The 27,806-nt window shown below is 49.4% G+C and overlaps 1 protein-coding gene and 1 pseudogene across 1 annotated transcript; one reads left to right on the top strand and one right to left on the bottom strand.

The window, feature by feature from the left end:
* The first annotated feature begins 293 nt into the window (after positions 1-293).
* TNIP2 (TNFAIP3 interacting protein 2) lies at positions 294-27,778 on the top strand. Its single transcript, XM_061145384.1, has 6 exons — positions 294-659; positions 23,888-24,175; positions 25,619-25,708; positions 26,054-26,302; positions 26,647-26,766; positions 27,172-27,778. The coding sequence occupies exons 1-6, from the start codon at positions 381-383 to the stop codon at positions 27,433-27,435; spliced, it is 1,290 nt and encodes a 429-aa protein (XP_061001367.1). The 5' UTR covers positions 294-380; the 3' UTR covers positions 27,436-27,778.
* On the bottom strand, positions 15,970-16,515 carry LOC133058439 (NADH dehydrogenase [ubiquinone] 1 beta subcomplex subunit 3-like; annotated as a pseudogene).
* Positions 27,779-27,806: the final 28 nt, after the last annotated feature.

Raw genomic sequence — 27,806 nt, 5'->3', positions numbered from 1 at the left:
GCGGGCGGGGCCCAGATCTCCTCGAGGGCGGGGCCTGGAGACTCGGCGGGGGAGGGACCAGGCTCTGCGTTTGGGCGGGGCCTGGCTGCTCGGCGAGGGCGGGACCAAGCTGACCGAGGGGCGGGGCCTGGCGGCTCGGCGGGAGGCGGGGTCAAACTCTTGGTGTGGGAGGGGCCTGGCAGCTCGGCGAGAGGCGGGGTCAGACTCTGCGTGGGGGCGGGGCCTGCCTCTCGGCGCGGGGCGGGCTCGGGATCTCCGCGGAGGGCGGGGCGCGCCGGGAAAAGTTCCGGGAAGGTGGGCGGCCCCCCACCGCCACCCCCGGCCCAGACCGGGCGCGGAAGTTGCCGGCGGTCCGCGCCGTCCCGGCCAGGTCCGCAGCCATGTCGTCCGGGGATGCGGAGTCCGCGGGACGACAGGGCGCCCCGCGCGCGGCTGCCGCGCTTTGCGGCCTGTACCATGAGGCGGGCCAGCGGCTGAGGCGCCTGCAAGACCAGCTGGCGGCCCGGGACGCCCTCATCGCGCGCCTCCGCGCCCGGCTCGCCGCGCTCGAGGGGGACACGGCACCGTCGCTCGTGGACGCGCTGCTGGAGCAGGTGGCGCGCTTCCGGGAGCAGCTGCGGCAGCGGGACGGCGGCGCCGCGGAGGCCGCGCTGCGCCAGGTGCGGGGCGGCGGGGCCAGGCTTCCCGGGGGCTTCCCGGGGGCGCGTGTCCCCGGAGGGTGCGTGCGGCCGTCGGGCGTGAGGCGTGCGTGGCCTGCCGCGGCTGAGCCGTTGTGTCTGTGGGGTGCTGCGCGGTGCGCGCCGCGAGAGGTGTAAGGGCTGTGGGTCGTGCCGGGTTCTGACGTGCGTGTGCGCGTTGCGTTCTGAGGGGTCCGCACCCGCGTGGGGTCTGCGGGCTGTGTCTGCCTGTGTGAATTCTGAGGGGATGTGTGTGCCTGTGTTGGGTTTTGAGGGGTCTGACCCTTGTTGCGTTTGAAGGAGTGTGTCTTGTTCCCTCAGGTTCTGAGAGGTGTGTGTCCCTGTTGGTTGTGAGGGGTGTTTGTCCTGTCTGATTATATGGGACGTGTGTCGAGTCGATTCTGAGGGGTGTGTGCACGTTAGGGTGTTTGTGGTGTTACCATGTGGGGCCTGAGGGGTGTGTGTCCATATTGGTTATGAAGGGTGTGTTTGTTTCAGCGTTGGTTCTGAGGGGTGTTTGTGACCATGTTGGGTTCTTAGTGTTGTGTGTGTGTGTTATTTCTGAGGTGAGTGTGTCTTGGCTTCTGGGGGATGGTGTGCCTTTGTGGAGTCTGATGGTTGCGTCCTGAAGGTTCCGAGTAGTGTGCACCCATGTTGAGGCTCCACATGCTTGCGCCCCTCTTGGGTCCTGAGGGATCTGTGCTCCCCGGTTAGTTAAGAGGTGTGTGTCGTACTGGTTCTGAGGGGTGTCTGCCCGCCTTGGGTTCTGAGGGTTTGAACCTTTGGTTGTGCTGAGTGGTCTGCTCCCTGGTTGGCTTCTGAGGGATGTGTGTGCCTGTGTGGCTCTGAGGCTTGTCATTTTTGGGCGTGGATCCGCCCATTTTGGTCCTGAAGGGTATGTGTGTCTGTGTTGGTTTTGAGGAGTGTGTGTTTCTAGGTTGGGTTCTGGAGGGTGTGTATGTCCATTTCTGTGCCTGTGTTAGTTCTAAGGGTTGTTGTGTCCCTGTTGTTTCTTGGGTGTCTGTTGTACTAGTTTGAGTGATCTGCTCCCCTGTTGGGTCTGGACTTTGTCTGCCTGGGCTCAGTTCTGAGAGGTGTTTGTACTTGTATGGATTCTAAAGGATGTGTGTCTGTACCAGGTCTGAGTGGTGTGTGTGTGTGTTGATTTTGGGTGCTCGGTGTGTTCACCCCTACTGGATCTGAGATGTGTGTGTGCGCCTGTGTAGAGTCTGAGGGTGTGTCTGCTCCTGTGGTGGGTTCTGAAGGGTAATGTTCCCTGGTTGTGTTGAGGGGTGTGTGCACATGTGTTAATTCTGAGGGTTATGTGCTCATTTTAGATCTGAGGGCTGTGTGCCTGTGTTGTGTCTGAGGGTTATGTGCGCCCATGTTAATTCTAAGGAGTATGTGGTTGTGTTGTTGTTTTTAATTAACTTATTTAACATTTATTTTCAATTGGAGGATAATTGCTTTACACTATTGTGTTGATTTCTGCCATATATCAACATGAGTCAGCCATAAGAATACATATGTCCCCTTCCTCTTGAACCTTCCTCCTACCCCCCCACCCCATCCCCCCTCTCTAGGGTGTCACAGAGCACTGAATTTGAGCTGTGTTATAGAGCAACTTACACTGTAAAATAGTGGCTGTCTGTTTTACACACGGTAATGTATATGCTACCCCGAATCCATCCCACTCTCCTTCCCCCTCGTGTTGGTTTCGAGGTGTGTTTGTACATGTTGGTGTCTGAGCAGTGTGTGTGTGTGACTAGGGTCTGTGGGTTGAGTCTGTGTTCTGAAGGGTTTGTTCCTGTGTTGGTTTTTGATGGTTTGTCTGCATTGGTTCTGAATGTGTGTGTGTGTCCATGGTGGGTCTGACGGGTATGTGTTCACGGTGGGCCCAAGGAGTCTGTGTCCTTGTTGGCATTGAGGGCTGTGTTTCCTAGTTGTGTTCTGAGTGGTGTGTGCCCGTTTTTGGTACAGAGAGTATTTGTCCGTGTTGGTTCTGAGGCATGTGTGGGCCCCCATGTTGGATCTGAGGAGTGTGTTTCTGTGTTGGGTTGATGAGTGTGTGTTTGTGTTGTGTCTGAGGGTGTGTGGCACATATTGGATCTCATGTTTTCGCTCCCATGTCCAGTTGAGGAAAGTGTGCTGTTTCGGTTCTGAGGAGCAGAGTCCTTGTTGGTTCTCAGGCATGTGTGTGCCCGTGTTGTGTCTGTGGGTAGTGTCTGAGTCATTCTCAGTAGTATGTCTGTCTGTGTTAGGTGTTAGTGGTGTGTATGTGTTGGCTCTGAAGGGTGTCTGCTTGTGCTGGGTTCTGAGCGGAGTATTCCCATATGGGTCTGAGGAGTGTGTTCGTCTCTGCTGGTTTCTGACGCGTATATGTTCTGAGTGGTGTGTGTGTCTGTGTGTGTGTTTTGAGTTCTGAGGGGTGTGGGTGCTCATTTGGGCTCTGAGAGGTATGTATGTGTGTTAGATTCTGTAGGTTGTCTTGTCTTTGATGGTTTTGAGGGTTGTGCGTGTGCCGGTATTGAATCTGATGGTTGTGCACTGGCTGAATTCAGAGGGGTCTGCTCCCATGTTGGGTCTGAGGGGTGTGTATCTGTATTGGGTTGTGGGGTGTGTGCCTGTGTGGTGGTATATAAGGCATATGATCACTTGAATTTGGTTCCCAGGGGTGTTTTTACCTGTGTTGGGTCTTGGGTTTGTGCCCATTTTAGGTTTTGAAGGATGCATATGAATGATCAATTCTGAGGGGTCTGTTGCTGTGCTGGGTTTTGAAGAGTGTGAGCGCCCACAGTGGGCACTCAGGGGTGTGTGTATGTCCATGCTGGGTCTGAAAGGTGTGTGTGCCTTTGGGTTCTGAGGGGTGTGTGCCTGTGTTGGGTCTTAGGGATGAGTGTGTGTGCACATGAAAGGTTCTATGTGTGTGTGTGTGTGCACGTTGAGCTCTGCGTTGTGTGCACAGACACGGGGCTCGGGTGTGTGTGTAGTACATGGCTCTAGGCTCCTGGTGCGTGTGTTGTGTTAAGTTCAGGGCCGTGTGAACCCTAATGTCCTGGAGCCTTTTAGCCCCAGTTGTGAATGTATCTTTCAGTAGTAACACCTCTGCTCTGCTGGGAGTGATGGCAGAGTGGGAAGCTGCCAGTGTCTGAAAACAGACTTAAATCCTTACTTTCTCACTTTCTTATCCTTGTCATTGATATTATGTCTGTCTGCATGAAATATCATTAAATACCCAAATCAGGAGCAAGAGTAATAGTATTCTCCTACACCAGCTGTTTGGAAGTGCCACAGACATTTTGGTGAGCTCTGATCTATTATCCCATTTGGCACATCACTATTATCCAGGTTTTCCCAGGAAAGAATCTAGGTCTGCAAAAGAGGATTTTTTTTTTTTTTTTTCAAAAGAGAATTTTTACTGCCAGGCTTGGCCCTGCAGCCAAGAGTGAAAGACAGACATGCCCTTTTTTTTTTTTTTTTCTTTTTATAAAAGTAATTTTGAATATCTGAGCAATTGAGGAAAGAGTAAAGAACAAGATAGCCACCGTAATGGCATCGCAGAGAGATAACAAGCCCTAATCTCTTGGCATGCCTCGTCCCTGGTTTTCCTTTAACTATAGGGTTGGTATACATTTGGCATGGTTGAATTCATGCTGTCTTCTACAGTTTTACTTAATATCATGTGGTTTGCTGAAAGTTTTACTTTCCTTTAGGGTTTTCAGGATTCCTTAACAAAAGAAACAAATTGTTACACAGACAATGCACTGTTCAGTTGCTTCAGACCCCGTTCTTTGTTTCACTTTGTGAATCATGAGACTTCTTGGACCCTGGGGGCTAGCCAGACCTGCAGGGTCTCAAGAGATTCCAAGACCCTCTCTCTGTTGTATCTGAAGTACCACTTGATTTACTGGTAACAATCAATGTGCTGGGGGTAGGCACGTCATCCAGGCAGTGACCAAGCAGGTCAGAGGCTTGCTGTTCCGCATCTGAAGCCTGGACAAGGCTACTTCCATTTTAATTTCCCTAACATCATGATGTCAATATTTTCTTGTCTGCATCGTTTTAGATGCCTTTTGGAGATAGATGTCTTCCCCAGTCCATCTGTCTCCCTCTTCCTGGGGAAGGTGGGTTGTAACTCATCAGGGTAGCAGGAAGTCACGTGGTCTGCACCACTGACCTTAACGCTGTGGACACCAGGAGCTACAGATGGGTATAGAGTGGGGCCCAGAGCCCATTACTCCCAGAGCAGGATTCTGCTGGCCACAGTGCTCAGTTGCCATGTCTTCCCAGCATCCTGTGGCCCCCAGCCTCTAACCAAAGCTCAGATAGAATCCGGTCTGTAGTTCTAGTACTCCTGGTCCTTTTACCTATGACATGTGCGTTTTGTTTCAGGATTTTAAATTATTTAAGGAGCAGTGAAATGGTCTGGTGTCTTATGGAGTTGTCCGTTTGTTGCTTACCCCTGCATATCTCTGGGGCTGGTCACAGAGCCTGTGGAAGGATGGAGAGGGGTACGCCTCCCGGAGGCCCCAGGCTCACTGAAGTGACTGCAGAGTGAAGGCGGTGAGAGGAGTTGGTTGGCTCGCTCGTCTCATCAGTGGCCATGTCAGCCAGGTGCTTCGGAGCAGAGCGGGACCGCGTGAGCCAGGCCGGTGAGGACCGAGGGCTCCCAGGGAAGACGCTGAGGCTCCCAGGTGTGGAAGGACGGCCAGGTGGTCAGAGCATTTGTGGCCAGGCTGTAGCCCATGTGTGGTGGGGCCAGATCAGTCTTGAGAATTCCGATCTTTTTTGCTGCCACAGTGGGGCTCAGAGCATACCTTATTTGTCACACGAGGCCTGGGCGGATGACTGCATAGCTCTTCCCATTAAGACTTTCTGGAATAATGGTGCTGACTCACTGTGCGGCCTGTGATTACTCAGCCCTGTCTCGTCACTGCCTGGGTGCTAGCCTCATGGGCCCTGCTTGGCCCTGGTGCGTCAGCTTGCGCCGTTCCTTCTGCCGTGCTGTTTATGAGTGGAGTAGCGTACACTCTTTAAAATAGGTTATATTAGGTTTTGTGTGTATGTATTCGGTGTATGTTTCTTTCTTTCTTTCTTTTTTTTTTACCATCTATCTCCATACCTCTTTTAATCTTGTGTAACAAACTCTATATCCATCAAACAATAATTTCCAATCTCTCTATTTTGTCCCACCCCATCCCACTAGCAACCACCATTTTACTTTATCTCTATGATTTTGGCTACTGTAGATACCTCCTATAAATGGGATAATACACTATCTTTTCATGATTAGTTTATTTCACTGAGCATGATGTCCTCAAGGTTCATCCGTGTTGTAACATGTGTCAGAATTTCCTTCCTTTTTCAGGCTTCATTATATGTGTATACCACATTTTGCTTTTGTCTGTTCATCTGTTGCTGGACACTTGGGGTTTCTTCCATGTTTTAGCTCCTACAAATATCACTGCTGTTATGACTTAAGTGTGTAAATATCTCTTTGAGATCCTGCTTTCAGTTCTTTTGGGTCTTTATCCAGAAGTGGAATTGCCAAATTGCTGGATTGTGTGATATTTCTATTCTTAATTTCTTTTTTTTTTTTTTTAATTTTTTTATTAGTTGGAGGCTAATTACTTCACAACATTTCAGTGGGTTTTGTCATACATTGATATGAATCAGCCATGGATTTACACGTCTTCCCCATCCCAATCCCTGCTCCCACCTCCCTCTCCACCCGATTCCTCTCGAAACATCCCACCCTGGCCTTCTCCCACAGAGTTCAAAAGTCTGTTCTGTATTTCTGTGTCTCTTTTTCTGTTTTGCATATAGGGTTATCGTTACCATCTTTCTAAATTCCATATATATGTGTTAGTATGCTGTAATGTTCTTTGTCTTTCTGGCTTACTTCACTCTGTATAAGGGGCTCCAGCTTCATCCATCTCATTAGGACTGGTTCAAATGAATTCTTTTTAATGGCTGAGTAATATTCCATGGTGTATATGTACCACAGCTTCCTTATCCATTCGTCTGCTGATGGGCATCTAGGTTGCTTCCATGTCCTGGCTATTATTATAAACAGTGCTGCGATGAACATTGGGGTGCACGTGTCTCTTTCAGATCTGGTTTCCTCAGTGTGTATGCCCAGAAGTGGGATTGCTGGGTCATATGGCAGTTCTATTTCCAGTTTTTTAAGAAATCTCCACACTGTTTTCCATAGCGGCTGTACTAGTTTGCATTCCCACCAACAGTGTAAGAGGGTTCCCTTTTCTCCACACCCTCTCCAGCATTTATTGCTTGTAGACTTTTGGATAGCAGCCATCCTGACTGGCGTGTAATGGTACCTCATTGTGGTTTTGATTTGCATTTCTCTAATAATGAGTGATGTTGAGCATCTTTTCATGTGTTTGTTAGCCATCTGTATGTCTTCTTTGGAGAAATGTCTATTTAGTTCTTTGCCCCATTTTTTGATTGGGTCATTTATTTTTCTGGAATTGAGCTGCAGGAGTTGCTTGTATATTTTTGAGATTAATCGTTTGTCTGTTTCTTCATTTGCTATTATTTTCTCCCAATCTGAGGGCTGTCTTTTCACCTTACTTATAGTTTCCTTTGTAGTGCAAAAGCTTTTAAGTTTCATTAGGTCCCATTTGTTTATTTTTGCTTTTATTTCCAATATTCTGGGAGGTGGGTCATAGAGGATCTTGCTGTGGTTTATGTCGGAGAGTGTTTTGCCTATGTTCTCCTCTAGGAGTTTTATAGTTTCTGGTCTTACATTTAGATCTTTAATCCATTTTGAGTTTATTTTTGTGTATGGTGTTAGAAAGTGTTCTAGTTTCATTCTTTTACAAGTGGTTGACCAGTTTTCCCAGCACCACTTGTTAAAGAGGTTGTCTTTTTTCCATTGTATATCCTTGCCTCCTTTGTCGAAGATAAGGTGTCCATAGGTTCGTGGATTTATCTCTGGGCTTTCTATTCTGTTCCATTGATCTATATTTCTGTCTTTGTGCCAGTACCATACTGTCTTGATGACTGTAGCTTTGTAGTAGAGTCTGAAGTCAGGCAGGTTGATTCCTCCAGTTCCATTCTTCTTTCTCAAGATTACTTTGGCTATTCAAGGATTTTTGTATTTCCATACAAATTGTGAAATTCTTTGGTCTAGTTCTGTGAAAAATACCGTTGGTAGCTTGATAGGGATTGCATTGAATCTATAGACTGCTTTGGGTAGAATAGCCATTTTGACAATATTGATTCTTCCAATCCATGAACACGGTATGTTTCTCCATCTGTTTGTGTCCTCTTTGATTTCTTTCATCAGTGTTTTATAGTTTTCTATGTATAGGTCTTTTGTTTCTTTAGGTAGATACACTCCTAAGTATTTTATTCTTTTTGTTGCAATGGTGAATGGTATTGTTTCCTTAATTTCTCTTTCTGTTTTTTCATTGTTAGTATATAAGAATGCAAGGGATTTCTGTGTGTTAATTTTATATCCTGCAACTTTACTATATTCATTGATTAGCTCTAGTAATTTTCTGGTAGAGTCTTTAGGGTTTTCTATGTAGAGGATCATGTCATCTGCAAACAGTGAGAGTTTCACTTCTTCTTTTCCTATCTGGATTCCTTTTACTTCTTTTTCTGCTCTGATTGCTGTGGCCAAAACTTCCAACATATTCTTAATTTCTTGAGGGACTTCCATACTGTTTTTCCACAGTGGCTATACCATTTTACATTCCCATAAACAGGGCAGAAGGGTTCCAATTTCTCCACATCCTAACCGACATTACTATTTTCTGTACTTTTGTTAGTAGGCAGCCTAATAGGTGTGTGGTAATTTAGTACAAGGTCTTCCCTGGTGGCTCAGTGGTAAAGAATCCACCTGCCAGGGCAGGCGACGTGGGTTTGATCCCTGGGTAGGGCAGACCCCCTAGAGAAGGAGACGGCAGCCCACTCCAGTGTTCTTGCCTGGGACATCCCGTGGACAGAGGAGCCTGGTGGGGTGCAGTCTGTGGGTTCACAAAGAGTTGGACGTGACTGAGCAACTAAACAATAAGAACAATTTAGTACAAAATTATTATAGTTTTGATTTGCAATTCCTTATAGTGATAAGTGACGTTGAGCATCATTTCGTGTGCTTATTAGCCATTTGTATATTTTCTTTGAAGAAATGTCAAGTCCTTTGCCCAGTTTTAAAGATACTTACTTAGTTGGTTGCATCAGGTCTTAGTCGCGGCATGCGGGATCTTTGGTTGTGGCGCACGGGCTCTCGTCGCAGCTGCGGCACACAGGTTCGGCGGGTGTGGCTCGTGGGCCTGGCTGCTCTTCGGTGGGGTCTTAATTCCCCAACCAGGGATTGTCCTGGCGTCCCCTGCACCACAGGGTGGATTCTTAACTACTGGACCACAGGGAAGTCCTTGCCTGTTTTTGAACTGGGTTATTTTGTTGAATTTCAGGAGTAATCTATATGTGCTGGATACTAATCCCTTATCAGATATATAATTTGCAAATATTTCACCTCATTCTGTAGGTTGCCTTTTTGCTCCATTCTGCTAAGTCACTTCATTTGTGTCCGACTCTGTGTGACCCCATAGACAGCAGCCCACCAGGCTCCCCTGACCCTGGGATTCTCCAAGCAAGAATACTGGAGTGGGTTGCCATTTCCTTCTCCAATGCATGAAAGTGTAAAATGAAAGTGAAGTCACTCAGTCGTGTCCGACTCTTAGCGACCTCGTGGACTGCAGCCTACCAGGCTCCTCCATGGGATATTCCAGGCAAGAGTACTTGAGTGGGGTGCCGTTGCCTTCTCCAATGGATAGTGTCTTTTCCTGTGCAAAATTTTTAAACTTTCATTTAAAAAATTGCAAATCTGTCTGTGTTTTCTTCTGCTACCCGTGCCTCGGGTGCCATACCCAAGAAATCATTGTCAAATGCAATGTTATGAAGATTTTGCCGTATGTTTCTTCTAAGAGTTTTATAGTTTAAGGTGTTACATTGAAATCTTCGGTCCATTTTGAGGTAATTCTCATGTATTTTTAAAAAACTGTTTATTTATTTTTGGCTGCAGTAGGTCTTTGCTGCTGTGCATGGCTCTGGCTGCGCTGAGTGGACTTCTCATTGCAGCGGCTTCTCTTGTTGTGGAACAAGGACTCTGCCGTGTGCAGGCTTCGGGAGCTGTGGCCTGTGGGCTTAGTCACTCCGCATTGTGTGGGTTCTTCCCAGACTAGGGATCGAACCTGTGCCCTCTACATTGGCAAGTGGATTCTTAACCACTGGCCCACCACACAAGTCCTTGTGTATGGTTTTAGATAAAGGTCCAACTTCATTCTTTGCAATGTGGATATCCAGTTTTCCCAGCACCATTTTTTGAAAAGACTGTCTTTTCCCCATTGAAAAGTCTTAGTACCCTTCTCTGGAGAAGGAAATGGCAACCCACTCCAGTGTTCTTGCCTGGAGAATCCCAGGGATGGGGTCGCACAGAGTTGGACACGACTGAAGTGACTTAGCAGCAGTACCCTTCTCAAAACCACTTGTCTATGCAGGGGTATTTCCGGGCTCTGTATTGTTTTCATTGGTCTCTATGTTTGTCTTTATGTCAGTGCTGCACTGTTTTGATTACTGAAGCTTTGTAGTAAGTTTTGAAATCAGGAAGTGTTCTTTTTTTTTTTTTTTTAAATATTGCTTTGGCTATTTGGGGTCCTTCCAGATTGCATATGAATTTTACGATCAGTTATTCTATTTCTGCAAAAAAAGAATCATTGAGATTTTTCAGTTTTTGTCTGGGCTGCACAGCTCGCAGGTTCCAAAGCTCCAAAGAATGGCAGGGAGAGAAAAGAAAGCCTTCCTCAGTGATCAATGCAAAGAAATAGAGGAAAACAATAGAATGGGAAAGACTAGAGATCTCTTTAAGAAAATTAGAGATACCTAGGGAACATTTCATGCAAAGATGGGCACAATAAAGGACAGAAATGGTATGGATCTAACAGAAGCAGACAATATTAAGAAGCAGTGGCAAGAATACACAGAAGAACTATACAAAAAATATCTTCATGACCCAGATAACCACGATGGTGTGATCGTGCCAATCATGATGGTGATAGAGCCAAACATTCTGGAATGCAAAGTCAAGTGGGCCTTAGGAAGTATCACTACAAACAAAGTTAGTGGAAGTGATGGAATTCCAGCTCAGCTATTTCAAATCTTAAAAGGTGATGCTGTGAAAGTGTTGCACTCAGTATGCCAGCAAATCTGGAAAACTCAGCAGTCGCCACAGGACTAGAAAAGGTCAGTTTTCATTCCAATCCCAAAGAAAGGCAATGCCAGAGAATGCTCAAACCAGTGCACAGTTGTACTCATCTCACACGCTAGCAAAGTGATGCTCAAAATTCTCCAAGCCAGGCTTCAGCAGTACATGAACTGTGAATTTCTAGATGTTCAAGCTGGATTTAGAAAAGACAGTGAAAGTGAAAGTCACTCACTCGTGTCCAACTCTTTGCAACCTATACAGTCCATGGAATTCTCCAGGCCAGAATACTGGAGTGGGTAGCCTTTCCCTTCTCCAGGGGATCTTCCCAACCTAGGGATCGAACCCAGGTCTCCCACATTACAGCTGGATTCCTTGCCAGCTGAGCCATAGGGAAGCCCAAGAATACTCGAGTGGGTAGCCTATCCCTTCTGCAGTGGCTCTTCTGAACCAAGGAATTGAACTGGGGTCTTCTGCATAACAGGAGGATTCTTTATCAACTGTGCTATCAGGGAAGCCAGAAAAGGCAGAGGAATCGGAGATCAAATTGCCAACATCCTTTGGATCATAGAAAAAGCAAGAGAATTCCAGAAAAACATCTGCTTTATTGACTATGCCAAAGGCTTTGACTGTGTGGATCACAACAAACTCTGGAAAATTCTTAAAGAGATGGGAATACCAGACAACCTTCCCTGCTTCCTGAGAAATCTGTATGCAGGTCAAGAAGCAACAGTTAGAACCAGGCATGGAACAACAGACTAATTCCAGATTGGGAAAGGAGTACATCAGGGCTGTATATTGTCACCCTGCTTATTTAACTTATATGCAGAGTACATCATGTGAAATGCTGGGCTGGATAAAGCACAAACTGGAATTAAGATTTCCGGAAGAAATATCAATAATCTCAGATATGCAGATGACACCACCCTTATGGCAGAAAGCAAAGAGGAACTAAAGAGCCTCTTGATGAAAGTGAAAGAGGGGAGTGTAAAAGCTGTCTTAAAACTCAATATTCAAAAAGCAAAGATTATGGCGTCCGGTCCCATCACTTCACGGCAGACAAATGGGGAAACAATGGAAACAGTGACAGACTTTTATTTTCTTGGGCTCCAGAATCACTGCAGATGGTGACTGCAGCCATGAAATTAAAAGACACCTGCTCCTTGGAAGAAAAGCTATGACAAACCTAGACAGCTTTAAAAAGCAGAGACATCACTTTGCCAACAAAGGTCTGGATAGTCACAGCTATGGTTTTTCTAGTAGTCATGTATGGATGTGAGAGTTGGACCATGAAGAAGGCTGAATGCCAAACAACTGATGCTTTAGAACTGTGATGCTGGAGAAAACCCTTGAGAGTCCCTTGGATAGCAAGGAGATCCAACCAGTCCATCCTAAAGGAAATCAGTCCTGAATATTCACTGGAAGGACTGATGCTGAAGCCGAAGATCCAACACTTTGGCCACCTGATGCAAAGAACTGACTGATTTGAAAAGACCCTGATGCTGGGAAAGATTGAAGGCAGGAGGAGAAGGGGACGACAGAGGATGAGATGGTTGGATGACATCACTGACTTGATGGACATGAGTTTGAGCAAGCTCTGGAAGTTGGTGATGGACAGGGAAGCCTGGCCTACTGCAGTCCACAGGGTTGCAAAGAGTTGGACACAACTGAGCGACTGAGCTGAACTGCACAGCTTGCGGGATCTTAGTTCCCTGACTGTGGATTGAACCCAGTCCACAGCCGTGAGAACACTGAGTCCTAACCGCTGGATTGCCAGGGGATTCCCTGGGATTTTGATAGAGATCACATTGACTTTGTAGATCACGTTGAATAATATTGACAAGATTAAATTTTCTTATCTTTGAACATTGGATATATTTTCATTTATTTATGTCTTCTTTAATTTTTTTGGGAGACATGTTGTGTGGCATGTGGGATCTTAGTTTCCGATTAAACCTATACCCCCTGCACTGGGAGAGGGAGTCTTAACCACTGGACCACCCTAGAAGTTCTTCTTTAATTTCTTTCAGTAATATTTTATAGTTTTCATTGTACAAGTCTTTCACCTCCTTGATTAAATTAATTCCTAAGTATTCTTTTTGATGCTGTTTTAACTGGAATTGGCTTTGTAATTTTTCCCCCAGATTCTTCATTGTTAGTGTATCGAAATACAGCAGTGCATGGTTTTCATGTGTTCATTTGTATCCTGCTCAATTGCTGGATTCATTTATTCTCTCCAACAGGGGTGTGTGTGTGTGTGTGTGTGTGTGTGTATGTGCATGTGTGATCTTAAGAGTTTTCTATATATATCTGCCAACATATCATCTGCCAACAGGTATCATTTTACTTTCTTTCCAATTGGATGTGTTTTGTTTTTTTTCTTGCCTAATTGCTCTGGCTAGAATTTCCAGGACTATGTTGAATAGTAGTGATGAAAGCCAGTATCCTTGTCTTGTTTTTTTTTTTCCCTTGTCTTGATTTTGATCTTAGAGGAAAAACTTTCAGTCTTTTACCATTGAGTATGGTATTTGCAGATGGTGACTACAGTCATGAAAGTAAAAGACACTCCTTGGAAGCAAAGCTATGACAAACCTAAACAGTGTATTAAAAACAAGAGACTTTTACTTTGCTGAAAAAGGTCTGTATAGTCAAAGTTGTGGTTTTTCCAGTAGTTGTTTATGGATGTAAGAGTTGGACCATACAGAAGGCTGAGCGCTGAAGAACTGATGCTTTCGAATTGTGGTGCTGGAGAGACTCTTCAGAATCTCTTGGACTGCAAGGGGATCAAACGAATGAATCTTAAATCAACTCTGAGTATTCATTGCAAGGACTGATACTGAAGTTGAAGCTCCAATACTTTGGATGTGAAGAGCCAACTCATTAGAAAAGACCCCGATGCTGGGAAAGATTGAGGGCAAGAGGAAGAGAAGGGAGTGACAGAGGATAAGATGGTTGGATGGCATCATGGACACAGCAGACATCAGTTGAGCACACTGGGAGATGGGTTGCAAAGAGTTGGACATAACTTTGCCACTGAACAGCAACATGTTATTTGCTGTTGGTTTTTCATATGATTTTTGTTATGCAGAAGTCGTTTCATTTTGTTCCTGTGTGTTGCGTGTTTTTATTACGAAAGTGTTGAATTTTGTCAAGTGCCTTTCTGCATCACTTGATATGATCATATGTTTTCTTCCCCTTCCTTCTAATAATGTAGTGTCTTACATTGATCAATTCCTTCCTCCCTCCCTTCCTTTTTTTGATGAAATATGTTTGTGAACGTAACCACAGCAGAGTACTGTTATTACCTAAATCTACATGTAACAAATGTGATGAAAAATGTTGTGATTAGAAAAGATTAATAATAGCACTCTAATTTCATTGCAAGGAATTGATGCTGTCATAGATAGAAAACAAACATGAAACACATAATTTCGTTGGAAAACCTCATTCTCATATTGTTATTGCTTATTAGATATTAATCAACAGTTACTTAATTGTCTTCAGATATGGTGTGTGAACTTGGAGGAGGGCATGGCATCCCACTCCAGTGTTCTTGCCTGAAGAAGCCCATGGACAGAAGAGCCTGGTGGGCTACAGTCCATGAGGTCACAGAGAGTGAGACATGACTGAGTGAGCATGCGTGCATGCACTTTATTGAGAATTTTTGCATCATTGTTCATAAGGGATGTCTTGTGTCTTTGTCTGGCTGCTGACCTCAGAATAAGTTAGGAAATGTTCCCTCCTCTTCAGTTTTTTGGAAGAGTTTGGGAGGAATTGGTATTATTAATATTTCTTATTTAAATACTGGATAGAATTCACTGGTAAAATATTCAGTTTCAAGACTTTTTTTTGTAGGGAGATATTTTTTAAAAATAATTTCTTTTTGGCTGGCTGGGTCTTCATTGCTGTGTGAGCTTTTCTCTAGCTGCGGAGAGCAGGGGCTACTCTGCCGCAGGGCGCGGGCTTCTCAGCGTGTGGCTTCTCTTTAGGAGCACGGACTTCAGGCACGTGGGCTTCAGTCGTTGGTGTTCCCAAGCTCTGGAGCACAGGCTAATAGTTGGGGTGCACAGGCTTAGCTGCTCTGCAGCATCTGGGATCTTCCGTGATCAGGGTTTGAACCCGTGTCTTCTGCACTGACAGGTGGATTCTTTACCATTGAGCCACCAGGGCAGCCCTGTGGGCAGATTTTTGATACTGATTCAGTCTCCTTACTATTGATGGTTAGATGTCTGTTCAGTTTTTGTTTCTCTGTGATTTGGTTTTGGTAGAAATTGTGTTTCTAAGAATTTGTTTCATCTAGATTATCTGATTTGCTGGTTTATAGTTCATAGTACTCATTTGTAATCATTTTTATTTTCATAGAATTGGCAGTAATATCTCTGCTTACATTGCTGATTTTAGTAATTAGTGTCTTTCTGTTTGTAATCTGTCTAGCTAAACTTTTATCCATTTTGCTGATCTTTCTGAAGAACCAACTTTTGGTTTCATTGATTTCTCTTATAGTTTTTCTGTTCTCTATTTCATTTATCTCTGCCCTAATCTATTTTTCCTTCCTTTTGCTAGCTTTGGATTTAGTTTGTTCTTTCTTTTCTAGTTCCTTAGCTTGTAAAGTTATATTGCTGATTGGAGATCTTTCTAAGTTTATTGTTGTTCAGTCACTGAGTCATGTCCAACTCTTTGTGACCCCATGGACTGTAGCACACCAAGCTTCCCTGTCCTTTACCATCTCTTGGAGTTTGCTCAAACTCATGTCCATTGATTCGATGATGCCATTTAATCATCTCATCCTCTGCTGTCCCCTTCTCCTCCTGCCCTCAATCTTTCCCAGCAACAGGGTCTTTTTCCAGTGAGTTGGCTCTTCGCATCAGGTGGCCAAAGTATTGGAGCTTCAGCATCAGTCCTTCCAATGAATATTCAGGGTTGATTTCCTTTAGGATTGACTGGTTTGACACTCTTTGCTGTCTAAAGGACTCTTAAGAGTCTTCTCCAGCACCACAGTTCAAAAACATCAAGTCTTTGGCGCTCAGCCTTCTTTTTTTTTTTTTTTTTAACATGTTTTCTTATTTTATTAAATCTTACTAGTATTCCTTAGGGAATAAACACACAGGTGAGTAGGCTACTGTGAAGAAATCTTTTCATAAGAAAGTTAAGACATTAAAAGATATTTCCAGGTATTATCTTCAGTGATGTTTCTTATCTTTTTTCTGGGACTCCAGGTAATATTCAGCCCCTACAGCTACCACAAATGCAGCAAATCCCCACTTGAATCCTTTTAATAATGCTCCAACAAAGGAAACGTTATTTGCAAAGCCACCATGTATCTCCAAGCTTCACTGAAGCCCCATGGATCCCTTAGTCCTCGTGCAGCCAGTTTCTCCTGGACAGTTTCCAATGGTGTCCCTTCTATCTTCCATTGTTTATAATCTGGAAGTTCCGTTTTACTAGGACCATGTTCATGTCCATGTCCATGGGCCATGTTGTTTCGTTACTTGCTTTCTTCAGACAATTCTTTAAAACTGCAGTATTACTGTGGTTAATATATATGGATCACATGAATTTTTTCTGACAGCAGTCTGACCTCTCAGGACACTTCGGCGCTCAGCCTTCTTAATGGTCCAGCTCTCACATTCGTACATGACTACTGGAGAAACCATAGCTTTGACTATACACCCACCGTAGAGCTGCCTGGTGGGTGATCCACAAACGGGAGAACAATTATACCAAAGAGGTTCAAACACTGTTGGAAAAGTTCTAGGGGCCACAACAGACTTCCCAACCTGGCGATCCGGCAAAGGGACTGGCTTCCCAGGGAATCTGATCTTGAAGTCAGCGGGATGTGATTACAGAACTTCAAAGGACTGGGGAAAGAGGCAAAACCTTGTGTGCACCAGGACCCAGGAGAAACGGGCAGTGACCCCCCAAGAGCCTGAGCCAGACTTGCCTGGGAGTGTGTGAGCCTCTCTGGCAGAGGCGTGGGCCGACAGTGGCTAGCTGTGCGCTCAGGGGCACCGGCAGCAGCAGTCCCGGGAGGCGCGGCCTGCTGGCCTCAGCCCTCTTGGCGGAGGTCACCATTACCCCTACCATAGAGCCTACAGCCTGCAGTACAGATGGTGACTCTAGGACTGGACTGCCTCAGGCCAAACTACAGGGAAGAAGCACAGCCCCACCCATCAGCAGAAAGTTGGATTAAAGATTCAATGAGCATGGCCCTGCCCACCAGAGCAAGACCCAGTTTTCCCCACAGCCAGCCCCTCCCATCAGGAAGCTTGCACAAACCTCTTATCCTTCTCCATCAGAAGGCAGACAGAATGGAAAACACAATCACAGAGAACTAACCAAAATGATCACATGGACCACAGCCTTGTCTAATTCAATGAAACTATGAGTCATGCTGTGTAGGGCCACCTGAGACGGATAGGTCATGGTGGAGAGTTTTGACAAAATGTGGTCCACTGGAGAAGGGAATGGCAAACCACTTAAGCATTCTTGCCTTGAAAACCCCATGAACAGTATGAAAAGGCAGAAAGATACGACACTGAAAGATGAACTCCCCAGGTTGGTAGGTGCCCAGTATATTACTGGAGAAGAGCAGAGAAGTAGCTCCAGAAGGAAAGAAAAGGCTGAGCCAAAGTGGAAACAAGGCCCAGTTGTGGATGTGTCTGGTGGTGAAAGTAAAGTCCAGTGCTATAAAGAAAAAGATTGCATAGGAACCAGGGATATTAGGTCCATGAACCAAGGCAAATTGATTTACCTTGGTCAAACAAGAGTGAAATTGACATTTTAAGAATTAGTACACTAAAGTGGATGACAATGGGTGAATTTAACTCAGATGACCATTACATCTACTACTGTGGGCAAGAATCCCAGAGAAGAAATGGAGTAGCCCTCACAGTCAACAAAAGAGTCTGAAATGCAGTACTTGGGTGCAATCTCAAAAATGACAGAATGATCTTGGTTTGTTTCCAAGGCAAACCATTCAGTAGCACAGTAATCCAGGTCTATGCCCCAGCCACTAATGCAGAAGAAGCTGAAGTTGAATGGTTCTATGAAGACCTACAAGACCTTCTAGAACTAACACCAAAAAAAGATGTCCTTTTTATCATAGGGGACTGGAATGCAAAAGTAGGAAGTCAAGAGATACTTGGAGTAACAGGCAAGTTTGACCTTAGACTACAAAATGAAGCAGGGCAAAAGCTAACAGAGAATGCACTGGTCATAGCAAACACCCTCTTCCAACAACACAAGAGACAACTCTACACATGGACATCGCCAGATGGTCAATACCAAAATCAGATTGATTATGTTCTTTGCAGCCGAAGATGGAGAAGCTCCACACAGTCAGCAAAAATAAGACCAGGAGTTGGCTGTGGCTTCCATAGTGAGTTCCTTGTTGTAAAATTCAGACTTAAATTGAAGAAAGTAGGGAAAGCCACTAGCCTATTCAGGTATGACCTAAATCAAATCTCGTATGATTATACAATGGAAGTTTGACAAATAGATTCAGGAGATTAGATTTGATAGACAGAGTGCCTGAAGAACTATGGACAGAGGTTCTTAACATTGCACAGGAGGCGGAGATCAAAACCATCCCCAAGAAAAAGAAATTCTACAAGGCAAAATGGTTGTCTGAGGAGGCCTAACAAACAGCTGAGAAAAGAAGAGAAATGAAAGGCAAAGAAGAAAAGCAAAGCCATCTGAATGCTGAGTTCTATAGACTAGTAAGGAGAGATAAGAAAGCCTTAAGTGAACAATGCAAAGAAATAGCGGAAAACAATAAAATGGGAAAGACTAGAGATGTCTCCAAGAAAAGTAGAAATAGCAAGGGAACATTTCGTGCAAACATGGGCACAATAGAGGACAGAAACAGTATGGACCTAACAGAACTACAAGAGGTGGCAAGCATACACAGAAGAACTACACAAAAAAGGTCTTAATGACCCAGATAACCATGAAGGTGTGATCACTCACCTAGAGCCAGACATCCTGGAATGCGAAGTCAAGTGGGTCTTAAGAAGCATCACTATGAACAAAGCTAGTAGATAGAGGTGATCGATTTCCAGCTGAGCTATTTCAGATCCTAAAAGATGATGTTGAATTGCTGCACTCAATATGTCTATAAATTTGGAAGACTCAGCATTGGCCACAGGACTGGAAAAGGTCAGTTTTCATTCCAATCCCAAAGGGCAATGCCAAAGAATGTTCAAACTACCGCACACTTGTACTCATTTCACATGATAGCAAGATAATGCTCAAAGTCCTTCAAGCTAGGCTTCATTCAACAGTACTTGAACCAAGAACTTCCAGGTGTACAAGATGGACTTAGAAAAGGCAGAGGAACCAGAAATCAAATTGCCAACATCAATTGGATCATAGAAGAAAACAAAGGAATTCCAGAAAAACATCTGCTTCATTGACTATGCAAAAGCCTTTGACTTGTGGATCATTCTTCAAGAGATGGGAATACCAGACCATCGTACCTGCTTCCTGAGAAATCTGTATGCAGGTCAAGAAGCAACAGTTAGAACCGGACATAGAACAACGGACTGATTCCAAATTGGGGAAAGAGTATGTCGAGGCTGTATATTGTCACCCTGCTTATTTAACTTATACGCAGAGTCATCATGAGAAACGCCGGGCTGGAGAAAGCACAAGCTGGAATCAAGATTGCCGGGAGAGATATCAATAACCTCAGATATGCAGATGACACCACCCTAATGGCAGAAAGCAAAGAGGAGCTAAAGAGCCTCCTGAAAGTGAAAGAGGAGAGTGAAAAAGCTGGCTTAAAACTCAACATTCAAAAAACTAAGATCATGGCATCTGGGTCCCATCACTTCATTCATGGCAAATAGATGGGGAAACAATGGAAACAATGAGAGACTTTATTTTTGGGGGCTCCAAAATCACTGCAGATAGTGATTGCAGCCATGAAATCTTTTAAGACACTTGCTCCTTGGAAGAAAAGCTATGACTGACCTAGATAGCATATTAAAAAGTAGAGACATTACTTTGCTGACAGAGGTTCCTGTAGCCAAAGCTATGGTTGTTCCAGTAGTCATGTGTGGATGTGAGAGTTGGACCATAAAGATGTCTTGAGTGCTGAAGCATTGATACTTTTGAACTGTGGTGTTGGAGAAGACTCTTGAGAGTCCCTTGGACTGCGGGGAGATCCAACCGGTCAATCCTAAAGGAAATCAACCCTGAATAGTCTTTGGAAGGACTGATCCTGAAGCCGAAGCTCCAACACTTTGGCTACCTGATGTGAAGAACTGACTCACTGGAGGGCCGGCCTGGTGCTGGAGGGCTGGGTGCCGGGAGGAGGTACTCATGCCCGCTGGCCAGGTCCAGAGGCCTCTTTTCCTCCTTCAGCCCAGCGGTGAGGTCATCAGGGCCGAAAGGAAGGATGAAGTAGTGGCCTTTCAAGAACGGGCCTTGCCCGGCTTGGCTGTGACGCCCGTGAGGTCAGAGGGCAGTGAGGTGCGATGGGCTGATGGCGCGCCGGCGCCGGATGCCTTTGGGCAAGATCCCCGCTGGCAGGGTTGATCCGCTGATGCTTCTCACACCCGCTATCGCCAGTCCTGGTGCTGGACGTGGCCCATCTGCCAAGGCCTGACCTCACTTCCTCGCCCACCGCCCTCTCGGGCACCCGCTGTCCCCTCACCACCTTCACGAGTGAGTCCCTGACGTGGAACAAGGACTCAGGGCAGCACCTTCCCCGAGGCCTTTGCCAAGAGAGCCAGGTGGGCTCATTCTTCTAATGTTTCCCTTCCTTCCTGTCTTTCTTGTCACTTCTAGAGCAAAGTCTGAGGAAAACGGGGAAAAGAGTCCTCTTAAAATCCCCTGAGGGAGCTCTCTGGTGCTCCAGTGGTTAGGACCCTGCGCGTTCACCGCCAAGGGCCTGGGTTCGATCCTTGGTCGGGAAACTGAGAGCCTGTAAGCTGCGTGGAAAAATTTCCCCAAGAGAAAGAGGACAAGGCTTTCGGAGGATTTTCTGGTCACCTGGTTAGATGCTGCCATCACGTGCTGGGCTTATCCGTGGATGGGGCGTCACCGATGCTCAGGGAGCAGCTCTCGCCTCACGGACGTGGGTTTGGGCCCAGGGAGGGACCCAGAGCCTGGCCGTGCTCCTGAGTCCCCCAGTTGTTTAATTTTATTGAGGTATAGCTGATTTAGTGTTTCATTAATTCCTTCTATACAGCAAAGTGAGTCCGTTACACATACATATATAACTGTGTATGTATATGTATATGGGTCTGTGTTAGTCACTTAGTCGTGTCTGGCTCTTTGCAACACCATGGACTGTAGCCCACCAGGGTCCTCTGCCCGTGGGGTTTCCCAGGGAAGAATACTGGAGTGGGTTGCCATGCCCTCCTCCAGGGCGTCTTCCTGACCCAGGGGTTGAACCCAGGCGGGTTCTTTACCGTCTGAGCCGCCAGGGAAGCCCATACATGTGTGTGTGTGTACATAGTATATGCTCTGTTTCGTATTCTTTCCCTGTGGTCTGTCACAGGATATTGAACACAGTTCCCCGCGCGGTCCAGTAGGGCCTTGTTGTTCGTTCATTCTCTGTGTAACAGTGCGCGTCTCCTAACCCCAGACTCCAGCCCAGCCCTCCCACACTCACCTCGCCCCTTGGCGACCATGAGAGGGTCCTCCGCGTGTCAGTGTTTCTGTGTGGTGGGTTTGTGTCATACTGTAGGTCCCACATAGAAGCGATGTATGGTCTTTGTCTCTCTGTCTTGACTTTATTTTTTTTATTTTTATTTTTTTCTTTCTCTGTCTTGACTTTAGTATGATAACCTCTAGGACCATCCCATCAATTCCTTTTTTTAAAAAAAATATTTTATTTATTTAGCTGTGCCAGGTCTTAGGTGTAGTATGTGGGATCTAGTTCCCTGACAAGGGATGGAACTCAGGCCCCCTGCATTGGGAGCTTGGAGTCCCAGCCGCTCGACCAGCAGGGAAATCCCTACAGTCACTTCCTAGCCCTGGGCTTAGGCAGACCCAGCCATGAGACTTGGAGGGATGTGTCCCGTGGCTGTGTTTGCATAAGGGCACGCCAGCTGGAGGTGTGTGCTCGGTCAGTCTGCTCTGGTGTGAGGCTCCAGGCTGTAGTTGAAAAGAACAGGCAGGTTGTGTGCTGCTGTGGGACACATTATTTTACCGAGGAGCAGAAAAGCAGGGCACCAGGACTGCCATCAGGCCCGTTAGTGTAAGAATACATGTGCCACACACGCATGTCAACACCCTGGCAAGATCCCTGGCCGGATTGTGAGTAGTGGTTGCCTCTGGAGAGTGTAGCTGGCTGCTGGGGAAAAGGAAGTTTTAATTTATTTACTTCTGCACGTTTTTGCTTTGTTCTAAAGCCCTTAGGAGAGTGCTCATTGAGGCTTGCACCCATGGTGGGGAGGTTCTGGGTCCCTCGTGTGAGTGTGTGAGCGGGTGAGCGTGAGTACTCCGATGCGTCCTGCCACGCCCCTCCATGCGTGCTCAGGCTCCACCCTGGCTTTCCAGAAGCTGTTTTCTCACGTGTAGGATGGACTGGCTCCTCCTGCTTCACCTCCCTTACGTACTCATCATGGTGGAGATTACTTTGAAAGTGGGACAGCACAGAACCAAGTGCAGAACCCAACTGGGGGCGCTTAAAGCCAGTGGTAATTTGAAGGACTTTGGTCGGGGATATTCGTTTCCCAGAGCTGCTCTAACATAAGCTGGGCAGCCTAAGGCAATAATAGACAGGCTTCCCTGGTGGCTTTGGAGGTAAAGAACCCACCTGCCAATGCAGGAGACACAGGAGACTTCGGCTCGATCCCTGGGTGGGGAAGACCCCCTGGAGGAGGGCACGGCAGCCCACTGCAGCACTCGTACCTGGAGAACCCCATGGACAGAGGAGCCTGGCGGGCTGCAGTCTGTGGGGTCACAGAGTCGGACACGACTGAGCAGGCAGAGCACAAAGGCAGCAGATACTTGATCTGCTCTAGAGGCCAGAAGCCCCGCATCAGGGTGTGGGCGAGGGGCCTTCTCTTCAGCTTCCAGTGGCTGCTGGCATCCTTGGTGTCCACTGGCTTGTGGACACAGCACTCCAGTCTCTGCCTTTCATGACACGTGGCCTCTTCTGTGTGTCCATACTTGCCTCTTATGAGGACACTGGATGTTGGATTAGGGTCCATCTAATCCAGCGTGCCTTCATCTTAACTAATTACATCCTCACAGACTGAACAGCTCTTTGGAAACAGCTAAGTGAAGTCACGTTCCCAGGTGTCGGGGTGAGAACGTGGGCATGGCTTTGGGGGCTGCCCACCGCAGGGGAGTTTCTGTTCTTTCAAGAGGTTTGGGATTGCCACACTTAGTAATTTGATGATGTAAAATCTAACATTATGAGTTTGCTCTTGAAAACAGAATTTTAGATGATGTTTCAGATAGAACTTTTGGGGCTGAAAACTCCTGAGTTAATCATCCATCCAGAAGCCAGCCTCCGAATGAACGTGTTTGAACGTGTTTGTTACCTACAGATGGGCATCTGTGCCTGACTGTCTTCTGCTTTGTGACCATTTATTTCTGATGTTGCTTCTTTCAGTCAGATCAGTTCAGTTCAGTCGCTCAGTCGTGTCTGACTCTTTGCGACCCCATGGACTGCAGCACGCCAGGCCTTCCTGTCCATCACCAACTCTCAGAGTTTGCTCAAACTCATGTCCATGGAGTCAGTGATGCCATCCAACCATCTCATCCTCTGTCGTCCCCTTCTCTGCCTTCAACCTTCCCCAGCATCAGGGTCTTTTCCAGTGAGTCAGTTCTTTGCATCAGGTGGCCAAAGTACTGGAGTTTCAGCTTCAGCATCAGTCCTTCCAGTGAATATTCAGGACTGATTTCCTTTAGGATGGACTGGTTGGATCTCCTTGCAGGCCAAGGGACTCTTAAGAGTCTTCCTAAGAGTCTTCTCTGGCACCACAGTCAGATCAGTTGTGCTTTTAAATCTTCCCCTTAGGAAATTGAGAGACTCTCGGAGCAGCTGGAGGAGAAGGAGCGGGAGGCACAGCACCTCCTGAGCCAGCCGGGGCTCGAGCGGGAGAAGGAGCTGGCCCTGCTGCGGAGGAGCGTGGCGGAGAAGGAGCGGGCCCGGGCCGCCAGCCACATCCTGTGTCGCTCCCTGGCTGACGAGACCCACCAGCTGCGGCGGACCCTGGCCGCCACGGCCCACATGTGCCAGCATCTGGCCAAGTGTCTGGACGAACGCCAGGGGGCACTGGGGGCGGCGGGGGAGCAGAGCCCTGAGGTAGGCCCTGGGGTCAGCAGGCCTCCCCTTGCGCCTCGGGGAGGGTCTGGGCCGTCCGCCCTCTGGGGATTTCCTCGAGGATGGTGGGGCCTGCAGAATGTCCCCCGAAAGCCGACCTGCAGCTCCCCCGGGCCCCGTGGGGAGGTGGCCCTGTGGTCTCCCCAGCCTCGGCGGAGGTCAGAGCAGCAGGGCCGGGCGGTGCAGGAGGGGTGTCCTGAGCGAGCGCTGATGTGTGCAGTGGCCGGGTGCCCACACTCCAAGCACTGGGGGGCCTCTGGTCCAGAGGGGCTGTCCGCTCCAGCGCGGCCTGGCCCCGATGGGGCCTCGGGCCTGGGCAGGGAGGACACGGGGCCCCACTTGGTGCTGTGCCCCCTGCCTGGTGCTACTCGGGATGGGGCCCGTGGGGGAGAGCAGTGAGGGTGCAGGGGAGCCGGTGGGTTTCAGCATGAGGAAGCCCCCACCGGAGAAACCAGGGGCCTCCTCCGGGGGCTGTTGGGAGCGGGGCCTGCGGGGTCCTGGCGGTGCAGGGGGCTGTGACAAGTTGGCTGAGAAGCACGCCCTGGGTGTGGGGCGGTGGGGAGGAGCCCTGCAGCCCCCTAGCAGCAGCTCTGCGGGGCGCGGGGGAGGGCCTCCGTCTGAGAATCCCCATCTCCTGGGGGTGGATCCCAGGAAAAGGGAACCTCAGAAAGAACACGGCACATTTGAGAAACCAGAGTGCTCTCTGGGCAGGCCGTGCACTCGTATGATTCTGAGTCACAGGGCCCTTTCTCTCTGGGGATCTGAAAGCCTGTCGTGGTTGGCCTGGGGGCGCCTGGGCCGAGGCTCTAAGCCGGCGTCATTTCTCAGCACAGGTCTTGGCCGATCAGCGGGGTTTCCCGAGCCCGCCGGGTTAGCACACGCAGTTCCTTTGTCATTCGAGGGGAATTCTCACAATAATGTCACCGCCATCCATCCGCTTTGTTAAATGACTGAATTTCTGATGGCCGTTCGGTTAGCCCCGCCCACCCTGCTGGGGCTGGGTCAGCACGCGGGCTCTTCTAGGTGTGAATCCCGCCAGCCTCGCGAGCCCCGGGGAGGTTGTCGTGGACAGTCAGCGCCTGAAGCTGACCGTGGTCATCTGGACATGACACACCCGAAGGGAGGGTCAGCGGGCACGGGGGAGGGGCCTGCTCCTGGCGGCCGGGGGCCCTGGGCGGGGAAGTTCTCTGGTCACAGCGAGCTCGGCTTCCTGCCCCCGCCCCGCCCCGGCCCGGCCCTCAGCCCTGTGACGCTGGGCGGTTTCCTGCGTGGGGTGGGCTTGGGCGGCCCAGGACCACCCTCCCCTCGGGAAGTGCCTGTCCTTTCCTGTCTCTGTCACACCTGCCGCAAGGCGGCTGCAGGGCCGTCTGCGACTCGGTGCCTGGAAGGTGCGGTCACACGGAGTCTGGTCCCTTTCTCATGCAGCCGGAGTGTGCGGACGGGGACGCCTCTGTGCACGCGGTGGTTGAGAAGTTACGGGAGGAGAACCGGGTGCTGAGGCAGAAGGTGACTCACGTGAGTGTCTGAGATCGGACTCGGGCCTAGCGCCCCGCGCTGACTGCCGGTGAGGGGTCGCCCCTGCCCAGAGACCGCTTCGGCTGATATACAGGGTCCCCAAAGGCCCGACACGTTTGCCCAAAAGGACGTGTTGAGCACGCCTGGTTGTCCTCCACCCCCAAGTTAATTCGCGTGTTGCTAAATGAGGTGCAGGGATCACTGTCAATCCAGCGTTCAAGCAGCGACTCCGCCATCACGCGTCCCGGTGGCACCCCCCACTTCCCCCGACTGGGCGGAGCCGGCCTCCACGTGGGGATGGGCCTCGTATTCCGGGCGGGCTCGAGGCCACTTTCCGGCCCCCAGGTGGAGGATCTTAACGCGAGGTGGCAGCGCTACGACGCCAGCAGGGACGAATACGTGAGGGGGCTCCACGCGCAGCTGAAGGGCCTGCAGGCAACCCCGGAGCCCGAACTGATGCGGAAGGAGGTCTCCCGGCTCAACGCGCAGTTGGAGGAGAAGATGGATGACTGCGCGGAGGCGCGGCGGGAGCTGGCGGCGGCGAAGAGCGCGAGGGACGCGGCGCTGGAGCGCGTGCAGATGCTGGAGCAGCAGGTGCGGCGGGCTGTGGGCGCCGGGGGGCGGGGCCTCCTCGCCTCCCGGGGGCGGGGCTTCCTCCTCCTGACAGGATAGGGGGACAGGCTTCCTCTTCCTCCTGATGCCGGGGGGCGGGGCCGCCACCTCCTGACAGGATAGGGGGACGGGCTTCCTCTTTCTCCTGACGCCGGGGGGCGGGGCCGCCGCCTCCTGACGGGATAGGGGGACGGGCTTCCTCTTCCTCCAGACGTCGGGGGGCGGGGCCTCCTCCTCCTGACGGCATAGGGGGACGAGCTTCCTCTTACTCCTGACGCCGGGGGGCGGGGCCGCCGCCCCCTGATGCGGGCGTCCGCTCTCCGCAGATCCTCGCTTACAAGGACGACTTCACGTCGGAGAGGGCCGACAGGGAGCGGGCGCAGAGCCGCATCCACGAACTGGAGGAGCAGGTGGCCTTGCTGCAGCGCCAGGCGTCCTGGAGACAGGTACAGCCGGGGTCTCCTCGGGCCCGGGGCGGGGGTCGTCTTCGTTTCTCCCTCATGCACTTCGAGCCCTTCTGCGGCTGCCAAGACCTTGGTTCCGGTTCCGCGCTGGGCAGGGCCGCCGTGCCCAGTGCCCGCAAACCTCCGGGTGGCACGTGTGCGTGCTTGGAGGGTGGCATCTGCCGGCCTGTCCTGGTCTCGCGGCCCCTCCGTGCTGCGGGTGGCCCCCACGTGGGCCTCTTCCCTCGTGGGCACAGGCAGGAGGTCCGGACCCCTCAGTCGTCCTCGGCACATCCTCGTTCGGGCCTCGGCACCAGAGTGAAGGTGCGGGTCCCACCAAACGACGGGCGGGGCTCCAGACGCTGGAGCCGAGACCAGCCTCGAGAGCGGACTCCTGCCTTTTCCTAGGATTCGCGCGAGGCAGCCTCCTGCCGGATTCACACGGGGAGCAGATCTCCCAGATACTTAGAGACCGACGCTTCGGAGCCTGTGGCGGCCGGTGGCCGGAGGCCTGGGACGGGATCCCAGTGGCTGGACCTTCCCGCAGAGGGCGGGTGCTCGGGAGTGACCCAGAAAAGCCAGGGGGACCTGCAGTGCCCCCACTGCCTGCAGTGCTTCAGCGACGAGCAGGGCGAGGAGCTCTTCAGGCACGTGGCCGAGTGCTGCCAGTGAGCCCGGTGGCCCGTGGTGGGCGGGCCCCGCATCAGGATCGGGGCCCCCAGCACAGGCTGGGGGTGCTTCTGAGCCTCCTCCTCGGCCGCTCTTGGGTCAGCAGGAGCTTGCGGCGGGGCTGGCGGCAGAGGTAGGGGTTGGAGCTTCTAGCGCGGAGCTGGCCTCCCAAGCAGCCAGGCCAAGGCCATGAGTGGACGGCCATGGGCCAGCACGTGGCCTTGCCCCCCGGGCGGCGTGGAGCCGAGCCCTGAGCTGCACTGAGACACGCTGCTGGTGTCCGCCACGCCCCCAGAGGCCGAACACTGATCATGTGACCTTTCTGTAATAAAGGAACTTGCTAAGCGCTGCTCCGAGTGTGTGTTGGGGGCTGG

Source organism: Dama dama, chromosome 6 (genome assembly GCF_033118175.1).
Source record: "Dama dama isolate Ldn47 chromosome 6, ASM3311817v1, whole genome shotgun sequence".
Lineage (NCBI taxonomy): Eukaryota > Metazoa > Chordata > Mammalia > Artiodactyla > Cervidae > Dama > Dama dama.
Note: the sequence above shows the minus strand (reverse complement) of the source record. Positions and strands in the feature narration are given on the sequence as shown.

Bases quoted from the DNA above. Each gene is read 5' to 3' on its own strand.
- TNIP2 (XM_061145384.1), top strand. From the start codon at position 381: ATGTCGTCCGGGGATGCGGAGTCCGCGGGACGACAGGGCGCCCCGCGC. The intron at 660-23,887 runs GTGCGGGGCGGC...TCTTCCCCTTAG, and splicing joins CGGAGGCCGCGCTGCGCCAG to GAAATTGAGAGACTCTCGGA. The intron at 26,303-26,646 runs GTGCGGCGGGCT...CGCTCTCCGCAG, and splicing joins TGCAGATGCTGGAGCAGCAG to ATCCTCGCTTACAAGGACGA.